Source organism: Egretta garzetta, unplaced genomic scaffold (assembly GCF_000687185.1).
Source record: "Egretta garzetta isolate BGI_Z169 unplaced genomic scaffold, ASM68718v1 scaffold259, whole genome shotgun sequence".
Classification (NCBI taxonomy): Eukaryota; Metazoa; Chordata; class Aves; order Pelecaniformes; family Ardeidae; genus Egretta; species Egretta garzetta.
The window spans coordinates 3,517,107-3,531,833 of record NW_009260770.1 but is presented as its reverse complement, the minus strand read 5'-3'; the positions used below and the strand labels follow the sequence as shown (position 1 = coordinate 3,531,833).

Below are 14,727 nucleotides of genomic sequence, written 5' to 3'. Positions count from 1 at the left end.
CTTCAAGCCTGTTAAGGTCCTTCTGGATGGCTTCCCTTCCCTCAAGCAAATCAACACCACCACTCAGCTTGGTGTCATCTGCAAACGTGATGAGGGTGCACTCAATCCCACTGTTGTTGATGAAGATATTGAAGAGTATTGGTCCCAGTATGGCTCCTTGAGGGACACCACTTGTTACTGGTTTCCACTTGGACATTGAGGCATTGACTGAAACTCTTTGGACACAGCCATCCAGCCAATTCCTTATCCATCTAACGGTCCATCTGTCAAACCCATATCTCTCCAATTTAGAGGTAAGAATGTTGGGTGGGACTGTATCAAAGGCCTTATAGAAGTCCAGGTAGGTGACATCCATAGCTCTTCCCTTATCCACTGATGCAGTCACTCTATCATAGAAGGCCACTAGATTAGTCAGGCACAGTTTGCGCTTGATGGAACCATGTTGGCTGTCTCTAATTAGCTCCCTGTCTTGCATACGTTTTGACATATCTTCCAAGAGAATGTTTGATGATCTGAATATTGATTATTTGATACAGAGGTATCTGCAAAACTAATAATTAAGTTGCAGGTGTAAGAACTTAATGGAGAAACATAAGGTGGAGAAGGGACAAGCTATAAAATAAACTGCAGCACAGCTGTTGGGCTATTAGAGGCTTAATAAGGACATTTCTAAAGGATAGACCAGTGTTGTGTTTGAACTTGGTTTAGTATCTTCATTAATGGCATTGGTGTGGGTGGGACTGTGCTGGTAGGGCTCATCGGTAATGCAAAGTTAGGAGATGTGATGAATGCAAAAAAATCTGTGCATTTGGTGTGTGCTAATAATAGAACTGCTGTTTTCTCAGTTGGAAGTGTTGAAGGAGTAAAACTGGAGACTAGTACTTAATCACAGGTTTGTTGTGAGTATGACGAGTCATGAAACAGGGCAAATATGAGACTGTAGTTTTGTAGTGAGGGAAGTATTAATGTCAAGGTTTATGGCATTGATGAAGCTTTATCTGAATGCATCTCTGGCAGCACCTAGTCAGAGAAAATGAACCCAAATGGGAATGGTGCAAAGAAAAAGTTATTAACATAAGTGAAGTATCGAATAGCTTGTCTTGTTTATCTTAGCAAAATGAAGGCTGGAAGGGGATCTGATCGCTGTCTATAAATATATCAGAAGAGGTAAGCGCTGGGGAAAAGAAAAGCTATGTAGGCTAAAGGGTAGGCTTGGTACAAAAATGAATTGGCATCAAGTGGCTGTGAATGTATTTAGATCATTAGAAATGAGTTGAATTTCAAATCTGAACCATGTCAGTCTGAACCAACCTTCTAAAAATGCTGTGGGCAAAAATAGTTTTAAAATCATCAGATACCATCTTACAAAACGGTTTGTTTCTTGTGTTCTTTACAAGGTTTCTCCTAGGTCATGAGGTGTTCTTGAAAAGTTTGGTAGGACAATGGTGGTACCTAGTGATGTACTTAACCTGGAAGCTGGTATGTCATACTACATTCTAAGACTGAATGCAACTTTTATTTAAAGCAGGTGTTTGTTTTCTGGAGTGACTGTAGAATATGCTGTGCTTGGCTTTCAGAGATTTGGGAAATGCAGAGCTGTAGTCTGTGCTTCCAGAGAATGGAAGGTCACCCTGAAACTGAAGTGAGCTGTTCGTGTCTTTGGGAGGTACTCCAGTATTAGCAAGACCTGTCTGTAGGAAATTTTAATGTCTGGCATGTAAACCTGTTTAGACCGGGCTCTGTGTTATGTGCTGAGGTTGGACACCATCTAACAGTCAAACATGTGAAATGGTTTTGTTTGTTTTTAAAAAGAACTTTCTGGGCTTTTGTCAGTACTGGGACAAGTGTGAAATTGAATTAAAGATACTTTGGTACACTGTTGGGATACTACTTGCAAGGAAACCAGTGAAAACCGGGAGAGCACTGGTATTCCCTATAGTGAGTCTGGTCTCTGATACCCAGTTCTTGGAGCACACTGGGAAAAGTGCTAGGTAACAGCTTTTGGTCAGGTCTTCTGTGGAAAGATTGATTTTCTATGTGCCACTACAGCTGTCATCTGAGATGATTACAAGTATTCTGATTACTGCTATAGAGTTTGAAGAGTATCTTCCATGTTGCAATTCATATCAGAAAGGTGTATCCAATGGAAATTTCGTACTTGAGGATGCATGCATATTTTAAGCTGCTGAATATTTGAATATTTTAAACAGCAGATCTGGGTTTTTCAGCATCGCTGAAACCTTTTGTAAGCTATCACAGGTTAAAATACAAAGCAAGTTTGAAAGGAAAAAGAAAGGGAAAAGTTACTGTTTTAGTTCTCTTGTTCAAATCTGCTAGTATTCTTTGAAATCTAAGAGCCTCTGTAATTATCAGATGAATTAGTTACCCTACCTTATGCATGTAAAGAGAATAGTTGCTCCAGAAGGAAGGGTTTATAACACTGCCCTTACTGAACTAAATTGTTGACATTTCATCTGTACTGAAAGATTGCCTGTACATACTACTTCGTTATTTCAGGACTTTGGGAACAATTTGCTGGTTTAAATGTTCATGTTTAGCAGTAGTAAAATATTTCTACTGCTCTTGTTATCTCAATGGTGAGAGTGCTTCGGGGTGAATAATACTTTATCATTAAATTCTTAAAACTTTATCCTAGTAGAATTACGAGCTACCAATTTTAGTATGCTCTTAATGTGTATTTGGCAAAGGTAACAATGCAACCAAATAAAGCTAAATTACAAGTAAGAAATTCACAATAATGTGGAGGTTAAGTTTAAGTAACAAACATGCCTTTGATGTTAGTAACATGACAGTTATTTAGCAATGGCACTCTTTCAATAGGAAAAATATCAGGAATAAATATATATGACTGAACTGGACTCAGACTGCTATTTAAGCTAAATACAAGCATTAATATCTTTGGATGAAGTTATTCCATGTTATACATCTTATTAATAGAACTGTTTTTTGTTGTTGTTGAGGCAAAAGAAACTGTTGTCCATATTTAACGTTAAATGCAGGACAATCTCCTTTTAGTCTGTATTTTATCTAATATATAAAGTAGGTAATGTTCTCTGTACTAGAATTCATGGTAATGATCTGTGGCTGTACTTCACCCTTGAGATAGATGCTTATTGCATTTTTACTGTATTACTGCTTATTTACATTTTTACTAACAGCATGCCAGTAACAAGCTGGGGTGAATATGAAATTTTGATGCAGAAAGAAAATGTAAGGAAAAAAAAAAATTGTTTGTCTGCTTTGAAATGCCACTGTATTGTATTCCTGTATTTTCTCTGTCAGAATGGCAGGCAAAAGGTTTAAATTTCTATTTCTCTTATACCAGCCCCCATTAAAGCATGCATGCCAGCATGTGCACAAGCACCTCTATCTAGTAAGCTCGATAGCCATATGTAGGCTCTGCTTGCCCTGTTGACAGAGGAAGATTAGCTCTTTTAGGATTAAAAAATGGGCATTGTCTCAGCATTTTTTTGAAGGAAAAGTCTCTGACAGATATATCATCAGCATGGAGGCTGGCAGCATGTCATTGTTGGGAACTCAGATAAAATCTGATGTTACCCATGGTAAACAGTGCTAGCCTAGAATCAGCCTTCAGGAGCTGTGGATATTGAGGTGTGTCAGCTTTCTTATAAAGCCTGTTTTGGATTCTAACATTTACATACAGGCTGATGATAAAACTAGTAACTATTTCTCAAGTGCCAGGGTAGAATAAGAAGTGAAAGATTCTGTATTATTGCTCTAATATATGGATATCTACCTGAGAGCCACGGTTATTACTAATCTTGCACCTTCATCCACTGGTTATTCCTGATCATTCAGACTTAATTTGTCCCCCTGTATTTGGCACTGGTGAGGCTGCCCCTTGAATACTGTGTTCACTTTTGGGCCCCTCACTACAAAAAAAGACATTGAGGTGCTGGAGCGTGTCCAGTGAAGGGCAGCAAAGCTGGTGAAGGGTCTGGAGCACAAGTCTGATGAGGAGCGGCTGAGGGAACTGGGGTTGTTTAAAGCCTGGAGAAGAGGAGGCTGAGGGGAGACCTTATTGCCCTCTACAAGTACCTGAAAGGAGGCTGTAGTGAGGTGGATGTTGGTCTCTTCTCCCAGGTAATGGGCGATAGGATGAGGGGAAATGGTCTGAAGTTGAGCCAGGGGAGGTTTAGATTGGATACTAAGAAAAATTTCTTCACTACAAGGGTTGTCAAGCACTGGAACAGGCTGCCGAGGGAGGGGGTTGAGTCCCCAGCCCTGGAGGTATTTAAAAGCTGTGTAGATGTGGTGCTTAGGGACATTGCTTAGTGGTGCACTTGGCAATGTTAGGTTTACAGTTGGACTTGATGATCTTAAAGGTTTTTTTCTATTCTGTGATTCTATAATGGTGAAGTATTAATACATGTAACCATTCATAGGCTGTGAATAATTTTAACATAGGTGATTAGAGTCAGAATTTTTCTTCCAGTTGAAGAAGGTATTTGAATGGTCATGGTTTTGGTACTTCAAGAGGAAGGGATTATGTCAAATGCAGTAAATTATTTTTCTTTGTCTGCCCAACCTGAGTTTATTGTGTACTGAAAGAAAACTACCCTGCCTGAGTTTGTTTTGGTAAAGATGTTTTGAAGTGTTCTGTATGTTTCAAGTGCTCTTGGAATTTCAAAGGTGATGAAGCAGTTGTGAAGAAACACCATCCCACTTCACAAACTATTGGGATTGTATGTTTTAAGTTCACACTGTAATTTACACATTTTAAGGAGTTTGGATTCCTTTTGCCAGTCTGTTTACTTTTTTATGTGTACTTACGTCGTTTTTAGATGTGGCTGAATATATTTTACTGTGCCAGTTTACAGCTTAAATACGCTTTAGTTCTCTGCAAGAAATAGAGTGCTTTCTGGCAGAGTCAGCTTAGGTATTAGCTTCTATAACAGCTACAGTTCGATGTCTTAAATCAAAGAGGACAATATACTTAACACTTAAGCTGTTTCATAGAAAATGCTGTTGAATTTGTTTAATAATGCTTGCTCATTTTCATACAGCTCTGCAAGTTATCTGCCTTCTAATTATCAAAGATTTTATGTAATTTAATGAAATGGTAAATTCTTACCCAATTTAGGTAAAGGTGATATTCCGTGACAGGCTCTGTGTGTACATTATGACAGCCTTACTAATTTTGAATGGAGCTTCTTGATCAGCAAATCTGTCCGCTTCTCAGAAGTTCTTTATACTCGCTCTGTACTACCAATAACTAGAGATACTGTCAGTGATCTCTCACCTTTCTCAGGGGTGACACAGGCTGAGGAGGTTTGTCTAAACTCTTCCTTCCCGTTCTAGATAGGCATATTCATGTCATCATTTTTTCCCTTATGTTTGACCATCCCAGGCGGTAGAAGGATGATTTTTGGAGCTGAGGAACTGAGAGAGACCTGAATTTGCAGAGAAAATTACACCATTGATCAAAAAGATCGCTGTACAGGTCCTACCTGTACAGTAATGCATAGTATTTTGTTTTTTCTGCAGTGTAACTGGGAAGCTTGTGGCAAGCTGGGAAACTTAGCACTGTGCTTCAGCAGTGGAAACTGGCTCTGCAGAATCTGTGGCATTTCTTCCTGCCCACTAGTTGCTGTAGTCTGAGATGTGTAGTTGCCAGAGGCAACCACGGCATTAATGTTGCGGTGGCTGCACTGATTGCCAGAATAGAAATTGAGTACGTAATGGTTTTGGAGATCTCTAGTATTTCTGAGTGTGATTAGGCAGGTGTCTGTCATTCCTTTCTGAGGCCCTTGTAAGTCAGAAAGACAGGATTGTCACTGATCAGTTCAAAATAGTTGGAATAACCTGGCACTCTCACAACTTTTATTCTAGGAAGATGCTGTAATTGGTGTCTTGAATTTACACTACTAAGTGAGTTTCTGAACTCCTGTCCCCTTTAAAGTAGCTCTGACTCCCAGAGGTTGTTAGATTGAAATGACAGGTTTATAAAGCAATGATCTCTTGTTATTAGACATCATAGTTACATCAGTATACCTTGAGGATTTTATTAGTTAAATTACCACAGCTTCTGAAAACCCTAGTTGCAGATCCAGAAGTCCATTGTCTTAAGTTGTACAAATATAAAAAGGTAGTCTTAAGCAGTTTACAATGGAAGTATTGGGCAAACAACAGTAGATGAGTGCTTATGAGGTATTTTGTGTGGTGGATACAGTTAGACATGAGCCTGTCTGAGATTGAAGTGCTCAAATAGAAAGCAGCTTTGGCCTGGGTGTCATGCAAGCAGTGAGATGTTATCTTTGAGACTATAATGCTGTCCTAGCAGAGCTGTATGTTTTCTGAGTTGAAGTTGGCATGCGTTTGTCTGTCTTGGTGCATGTGCAGAATGTCTGTATCCATCTTTGCCTGTTCTTTTCCTTGTTTAGATGTGGTCTGTGCGGTATGGCCTCAAATATTTCTCCTTCCCGGTTCTCCCTCCCCCCCCGCTTCTTTTTCTCAAGGAACCAGCATGGTTTAGGCTTTTGCACTCAGGCTGTTAGTGCCAGCTTGTACTTTATTTCCCCACTCCCCCAAGGGTAGCAGTATTTATGTTTGTGTGAATGGGAACTCCAGAATCCTCTTCTGCTGTTGCATGGTTTCTTTTTTGAAGGATATGTCATGCTAATTTAGATCATGCAGCTCCTCTGAATGGTAATAGCTATTTTTTTCTGATTTACTATCCTTGTGTCTGCTCTTGCCTGTCCATGCTTAGATCAGCGCTGTCTGTTAGTATGCCACTAAACTACCAAAATAGCTGAGTTCTGTAGGAAGAGTGAAATTTAGTCATCTTTTCCTTTTGTGCACCAGTTATTGTTACCAGCTGTTTATTAAATCTGATGGTTGTGAGTCTCGAGAGGCTTTATACAGCTTTTTTTTTCTTTAAAGCTTTTAGAAAGCAGGTGAAAGGTAAAGCTGTCAGAAGGGTGCTCTAGACCTTGAAAAAGATTTCAGTCCACTGAAAGAAATCTCTGATCCTAAAAAATGGCCCCGAGCTAAAGGCTCTCTTTTGGGAAGTATCCAGGAAATGCAAAGGAGGTCACTGTGTTCATGCACCTGTGGAACAAAAGCAGATTTTTTCTTTTTTTTTTTAATTGTGTGGTGTTAGAACTGACAGTAAATATCAGAATAATTTGAAGAGTGTGTTGAATCCTATCTCATTATGCACTTTGAGAAGGCAGACACGAGGGGACCTTTCACATCTCAAAAGAAACAGAACATCTTTTTCTTTTTTTAAAAAGTTTAAAAAGCTGTTTATCAGTTTTTAAATTCACTGCTTCTTTGTCTTGAAATAAGCTATTTTTGAATAGTGTAGCTCCTTTTCTTGACTGCCTGTTGAAACGGCCTCTGAGCTGAGCCTTTTTTTACTTTGAGCAGAGTTTCCTTAGTAATAGTAGTTGAGAAGATTGAGAAGCAGAGGTCCTCAGGTTGTCTAGAGTTGCAATTAAATAAGAAGCAACCCACACCTTTGAAAGTCAGATTCAAGGTGCTGTATGCCACTAGGCACTGCAAAGACAATGCTTAGGTGGCTGTTAGTAAAACTCCCAGAATAACTTCCTCAAAAATGTTTGTGTAGCTCAAAAAAATAAATGTTTGGTCTTTCTAAGTGTATCACCAATCTTACAGGAGTATTCAGCTGCTGGGTTTTAGTTCATCTTGTGGTGTGGATGATGGGAGTTATTTTTGGATCTCACTCAATAAGTAAATGCAACTGGATCCTGCAAGAGCCATCAAGAGGCAGGAAACTGTGAAGTAGTTTTATAAATCTTCCTCTAGTGTAGTAATGTTTGACAGTGGCTAATGCAATTTCCTTCAGAGTAGTCCAGACACCTCTGTGGAATAAGGTGTTCAGAAAAGAATTGATTTCGTCTCATGCAATTAATGGTTTTGTTGTACTTTACCATTTGTTCATATAACGTATATTTTTCATCCAGTTTGATCTAAAGTTTGCTTTCTTTGTATTTTTTTAATGGAAAAGTAGTTGTCATGTTTTCAATGCTGATGAAAATTATTTTGTCGTAATTTAATGTGTAATTTTTAAAGAATAAGGTTCTTAAAAGTTGATGTACACATGAAATATTACTGAATAAATTTAATGTTCATATGAAATTCCATTTTCTAAGTTATATTCTTCTAGAGCCTGTGCAGTCTTGCTTTCAGATGACACAAGTGTAAGGGAGATTAAAACAGCCTAGAACACTGTGAACTTTACTTGCTTTTTGTGCTGTTTCTGTGTGGCGTCACATGGAGGTGATCTCTGTTGGAAGACGTGCTTTTGCAGCTTGACATTGAAATTATGCCTCTTGTCCCATCCAATCTTAGAGGCAATTCCTGTCCTGATGGTTTACCATAAACACAGTTTAGAGAATACACTGCATTGAATATGTAAATATGGCAACTACAACTTTTCTGTGGATCAGTTAGAGTATATGCATAAACAGAGTATCATCTCTCTTGCCTATTTTGAGTTTAAAAGATGAGGTTGATATCTGTTTCTGTCAAGTCTACAGGAGCTCAGAAGCACAACACAAGTTGAAATCTCAGGAGCAGTTAGTATGCTTCAGTATCATAGTGGTTTCTTTCTTTAAACATTTGACAGAGTTCCAAATTATGTGTTACTTCTATTCCTAAAGAAAATGCCAGCAAAATTACTTTTGCATATGATCATTACCTTCTAGGTACTTAAAATGTTAAGAATGATTTGGTAAAATTAGCATATGTGTATATGAACTTTTTGCGCCAGCAGCTTGAGTCTATCATACTATTTAAGAGGTATTTGTTCATTGCTGAATGTATATTATTATAACTAAGGTGACAGACCGTGCTGTGCATTTAACAGCATATGTGCGTAACAACAGATGTATGACTTAACCTGCTTTTAGAAATTTGTTGCCATCAAGTTATATTTTAAGAGTAATTTGTACTGTATAAGCAGATATATTTTCCAGAGATACATGCATAATTAAAAAACCAATCCTTTTTTCAGGTCCCTTTACAGATGTAGTAACTACAAATCTTAAATTACGAAATCCGTCAGATAGAAAAGTATGCTTCAAAGTGAAGACCACAGCGCCTCGTCGATACTGTGTGAGGCCAAACAGTGGAATTATTGACCCAGGATCATCTGTAATTGTTTCAGGTATGCAGTTGTACATTAGGTGTTTTTAGGCCTTTTCATGAAGTTCTCTAATGCTTGATCTTAGAGGCTGTTTGAAGTATGTCAGTTTTTTAAAAATATTTTTTTAAAATAAAATTGTTCCCCTTCATTAGTGCTATGTCAACTTGGTGTAGAGCTGCAATGATACATGAAAAATCCTCCATACAGAAATACTTGGCATTTGTCACATTTATCTGCAGCTCTCTGAAAGGAGGAAAGGGAAGTTAGAAATGGGCAGTGACATTACCTTTGCTTCAGAATACTAATTCATGCTTATGTCTTGAAGTAGAGCATTGCTTGGCTGTGTTTGAAGTATAACGTTTGACTGTTCATTACATTAAAAAAAAAAATTATTCACAATTCTAGACTAGTTGTTTTGACCATAGTATTGGTCCCTGAACTCTATTGTTTCAGAATTCTTCCGTTTATCACAGTAGTATATGTTAAGTGGCAATCATTAAACTGCTTTTAAAAAATTAAATTTTCTGTTATTTTAAGTAAGTGGAGCAGTGTAGCCCGTAAATTTGAAAGATCTAGTACATTTTTGCTAGAGTGAGTAGTATTCTCCTTATTCTATTTTTGGGTTTAGGGTGAGGGGATTAAAAAAAGAATCCTTACTTTTCAGCAGAGTGTGAGCCCTGAAGTCAGACAATTTTTTTCCTTTTTTCCATGAAATTCCATGTAGGTTTGGCTTACATACTTCATTCTGACAATACGCAGAATTTTGATAGCTGGACATATGATGGTCTAATCCTGTACTAGACTGTACAACGTCAGATAAGGTCTTAGTAATTGTGCGAGTGGGAGTAGACATTCTCAAGAAAATTGAAAAAGACTAGGTATCAGTCTTCTGATTTGGTAAATGATTTCCTTGGGTCATTCTCCCAGTCATTTAGAGGTAGGAATCTCCAGAATAAAGGGGATTCTCAAACCAGTGACTGTAAGAGGTGAGAAACTTTCTCTCTGGACCTACCATCTTTCCCAACTTGGAGAGAGGAGAATCACCTTTTTATACACTGTGGTCTTTTAGGCTGTAGAGATCACAGTCAATATAGGTGTGAGCTCCTAGGTCTCTTAAGTCTTAGAAAGCTGATTTTTTTTGTAGAACCCTTGGAGAGCTGTAGCAAAGCAAAAGTGAAATCTGGAGCAATCCTCAGAGCTTTTCAGATTCATACTCTTATACCCTTTGTGAAGTTTAAAAGAAGCTGGAGAACTAGCTTCAGGTAATATGTTCAAACGTGGCAAGGACTAACTCAGGAAACCTTTGATTAATTCAAACCTTAGAGTAACTTTCCTTGTAGGAGAGACACCAGTTTCTAATCTAATATGATCTGTAGAATGTGACCCTTTAAAACTTCAGTATTGCTTTCCATGGACAGTCCAGTAACTTGTGGATGAAAGATCATTTTACTGGGAATTTGTTCAAGATTTAAGTAGTCAAAAGCCTAAGTTATTTGTCTTCAGCTTCAACTTACAGCCATTTTGTCTTAACTTTGTGTTTGATCTGGTATTGGGGATCTTTCCCATTGGGTAGTCATACGTCATGTTCAAGATATTGCTGGACTTTTGCTTCAGGGAATTGGATAGATAGAAGTATTCCGTTTGCCTATTGTAAAGTGTGTTTTCATAGTTACAAATTATCCTTTTAATGCTTTGAATATTTCAGTTTTTTAAACGAGGCGGTACTGGAGCTGTAAACAACATTCTAGCTTCAGGTTTGCCAATAAAGGGAAACAGTATCGTACTGCTTGACTCTTCAGTTTACATAGCAGGGAATCTTTGATATCTCTTTTTCTGTATTACTGGATTCTCATGCAGTGACCCTGCAATGCTTTCATGTGCAGTTGTTTCACTATAGTGACTCCACAATGCTTTTCAGAATTAAATTCTCTTCCCCAAACTGTCAGCTTCATCTTTTTGTTTTTAAGCATATAATTTCTTTCGGGTCACTTGGTAAGCTAAGTGCGCAGATAATTTTTCTAGTGACCCACTTTGTTATCTCATCAGTCTCTCAACTGAATGTTTTCAGTGCTGACTCATCTTTCATATAATTGAAAATAGATTTCTTTCACATGGTTGTGCTGAGAGAAGTCACTATAGGATACCATGGGCTGAAACTCCGTGTTCAAAACTAATTGTTGAGATAGTGTTAGCGGTCTTCAGCCTGTATAATGCATTGTGCAGATTCAGAGTCAAGCCAGTTTTTAAATTAATTGTTGGAAGAGTGATTTAACAATTGTTTTAAGGAAGTCCATGGACATTTTGTTTATCATTCGGTTCTGAATCACTAGGTAACCTTCTCCAGCCATGTTTATACAGTTTTTTTTTTTTCCAGAAATACTAGTTTGGTAAGACCTGTTTTTCTTTACCTTGATGCCCTAAATTAACTATTATTGTATCACGTATTGCTTGTTGTTAACTTGATTTTTCTTTTCAGAATATAGTGTGTTACTCTTCTTCCTTCACAACTTGTTGCCATTCTTCCTTCTGGTTTTCAGACCCCTTTAAGATTTATTTTGTGGCAATAAAGCCCTCCTGTGTAGAAAACCTAGGCCTATTAACAAGAGGCTTGCTTTTGTAACTACCTGTTGCAATTCCCCTAGAAGTGATCTCTGGACTACTCAGTGATTCCAAGAACATGTTGAAAACTGGGGCTTCATATGCTCATTAGATTTTCCATGATTACCTAAAACCGTTAAGAGCTTGAAGAGCTCTTTTGAATTTGTGGATTGTCTTTTTCTGCTGCTTTTCAATTCAATCAGATTTTCAGCTGTTACTGAGTGGTCAAAGAATATAAGGTTATTTAACTAGATATCCAAGAATTCTGCCAGCACGTGAAGTTGTTCTCTGATGATGGAAAGCTGGCTTTGCCATTTTTCAAGTTATTTCATCTGTTCCCTTGGCTTGAGGAAACTGAAGTGCTGCATGCTATTCAGTAGTCTGTTGATGGAACAATTCTTAGAGATAAATTGCTATAGCATCCATACCTGGAAGAAGCATTTGGTTTGATCAGTTATGTTTTAGATCACAGTGAGACCAGTGATTAAGGAAACCTGACTTTTAAACCTTTCCAAATAGGGTTGTTTGAAAGCATGTAAAATACTGCAGTTCCTTTATGTGCTTTATTTGTGGAACATATCTGATTCAGATTATTCACTTATCCTTTGATTATGCTGTATGTAATGTTTAAGGAAAAAGAAGAGATAACTGTCCTGTAGCAAACACTGGAGTTCCCATTCTGTGGAAGACAAGTGTATGTACACTGTCAAATAATCTATCTCTACAGTTCACTCTGAGTCCTCATCCTCTAGTAGACCAAGTTGCAAGTGTAGCCACATATACGTATTTAAATATAATTTCTGTGGTCCTGTACTCCCATCTGGAATAAGGCAACTAATTGTCTCTGAAAGGAGACAAGGGGGCTAACATGGTAGTTTGTTTCAGGGTCCACTCCAGACAGTGTGGTTGGAGGTAGACTCTGCTGGTTGTGCATCCATCCCTCTGCTTCAGTTGTCCCCCAACACTACCGTAACAAACCTTGTGTATTCAGGTATTTCTGCAGACCCTTATATTATGTCCCTGGATATGCAACTATATCCTATAAAAGTTCTAATCTCCTGGTTTGATATGCTGGGCAGACCCTCCTCTTAGGGAAGTCTGTTGGCTCCTGGGAGCCTGGGTAAGAGACATTGCTAGGAAACTTCCTAGCCTGGTCCAACCCTTGGACTACTATATTCTACTGCTCTTCCACGTGGGTGCTGATGAAGTTGCAGGAAGTAGCCCGAGGGTGATTAAAAGAGAATTCAAGGCCTTGGGACGGTTAGTAATGGATTCTGGGGCGCAGGTTATTTTTGCTCCTTCCAGTGGTGGGCAGAGACATTGGGCAAAACAGGTGGACTCAATCCATCAACACATGGCTCTGTGACTGGTGTCACTGCCACAACTTTGGGTTCTTTAATCATGGGATGGCCTGCACGGCACCAGGTTTGCTGGCCTCAAATGGGAGCCAGCTTTCTCAAAGGGGGAAGAGAGTCTTTGCCCAGGAGCTTGTGGGGCTCATTGACAGGGCTTTAAACTAGATGTGAAGGGGGAGGGGGAACGTATCAGGCTTGCCAGCAACAGGCTAAAGGTCAACACACAGTGGTTGGAGGGATGGGGGGCTAGTATGAGCCCTCAACCCATTGCCCAGTGGCGTGCCAGGGACACTGCAGCGAAGTTGAAGTCTTGCGGAGGTGAGCTGGAGGCTCCTGAGGTAGTAGGAGCCAACAAGGAAATGCCTGTGAAACACCTCAAGGGAAACAAGGGGTGTTCTGCTATGAAGGTAACGAGGCCGACAGCTCAGATTAAATGCCTCTATACAAACGCACACAGCATGGGAAATAAACAGGACGAGTTGGAAGCTATCATGCTGCTAGAAAGCTACGACCTAATTGCCATTACGGAAACTTGGTGGGATGGATCCCACGACTAGAATGTAGCTATTGATGGCTACAGGCTATGCAGAAGGGCAGGCGAGGAAGGAGGGGCGGAGGCGTTGTCCTTTACATCAAGAAATCATTACAGTGTGAAGAGCTGTCCCTGAAAAATAGCCACAGGCAGGTCGAAAGCTTATGGGTAAGAATCGGAGACAGAAGCAAAAAAGGGAGCCTAGTGGTTGGTGCCTACTACAGGCTGCCAGATCAAGAGGAGCCTACTGATGAAGCATTCTTCCTCCAACTACAGGAGGCTTCGCCCTCACAGGCTCTCGTCCTACTGGGGGACTTAAACCACCCCGACATCTGCTGGAAAAGCAACACAGCAAGCTGTAGGCAATTCAGCAGATTCCTAGAATGCATTGAGGACAACTTCTTAAGCCAGGTAATAGATACCCCTACCCGAGGGGATGCAATACTGGACCTGGTGGTCACCAATGCAAGTGAGCTCACTGGAGATGCCAAGATTGGTGGCAGCCTGGGCTGCAGTGACCATGCACTGGTGGAGTTCACGCTCCTGAGGGAAATGGGAATAGCGAAGAGTACAGTCAGGACCCTAAATTTTAGGGAAACAAACTTCCAACTCTTCAAGGAGATAGTCAGAATGACTCCCTGGGAAACGGTCCTCAGGGACATGGGAACAGAACAGAGTTGGCAGATCTTTAAGGATGTGTTCCACAGAGCGCAAGAGCTCTTGATCCCCAGGTGTAAGAAATGGGGCAAAGAAAGGAAGGAGACCAGCAAGACTGAGACGAGAGATGCTGGTCAAACTAAGGAGGAAGAGGGAACTGCCCAGGCAGTGGAAGCAGGGACAGGCACCCTGGGAAGAGTATAGGGATGCTGCCAGGTTGTGTAGGGATGGGGTCAGGAAGGCCAAGGCGCAGCTGGAGTTAAACTTGGCAAGGGACATGAAGCATAACAAGAAGGGTTTCTACAGGTATGTCATCCAGAAAAGGATGGTTAAAGGATGGTTTCCTGGGGTGTATTAAGAGGAGTGTGGCCAGCAGGTCAAGGGAGGTTTTCCTCCCCCTCTACTCTGCCCTGGTGAGACCCCACCTGGAG

General features: G+C 39.8%; 1 protein-coding gene across 1 annotated transcript in view; it reads left to right on the top strand.

Moving 5' to 3' along the window:
* Window positions 1-915: 915 nt before the first annotated feature.
* Window positions 916-14,727, top strand: part of VAPA (VAMP associated protein A) — a 24,669-nt gene continuing 10,857 nt past the window's right edge. Inside the window, exons 1-3 of the mRNA XM_009646211.2 lie at window positions 916-950; window positions 1,644-1,666; window positions 9,023-9,175. Coding sequence (XP_009644506.2) covers window positions 916-950; window positions 1,644-1,666; window positions 9,023-9,175 — 211 coding nt within the window. The remainder of the gene's footprint in view (window positions 951-1,643; window positions 1,667-9,022; window positions 9,176-14,727) is intronic.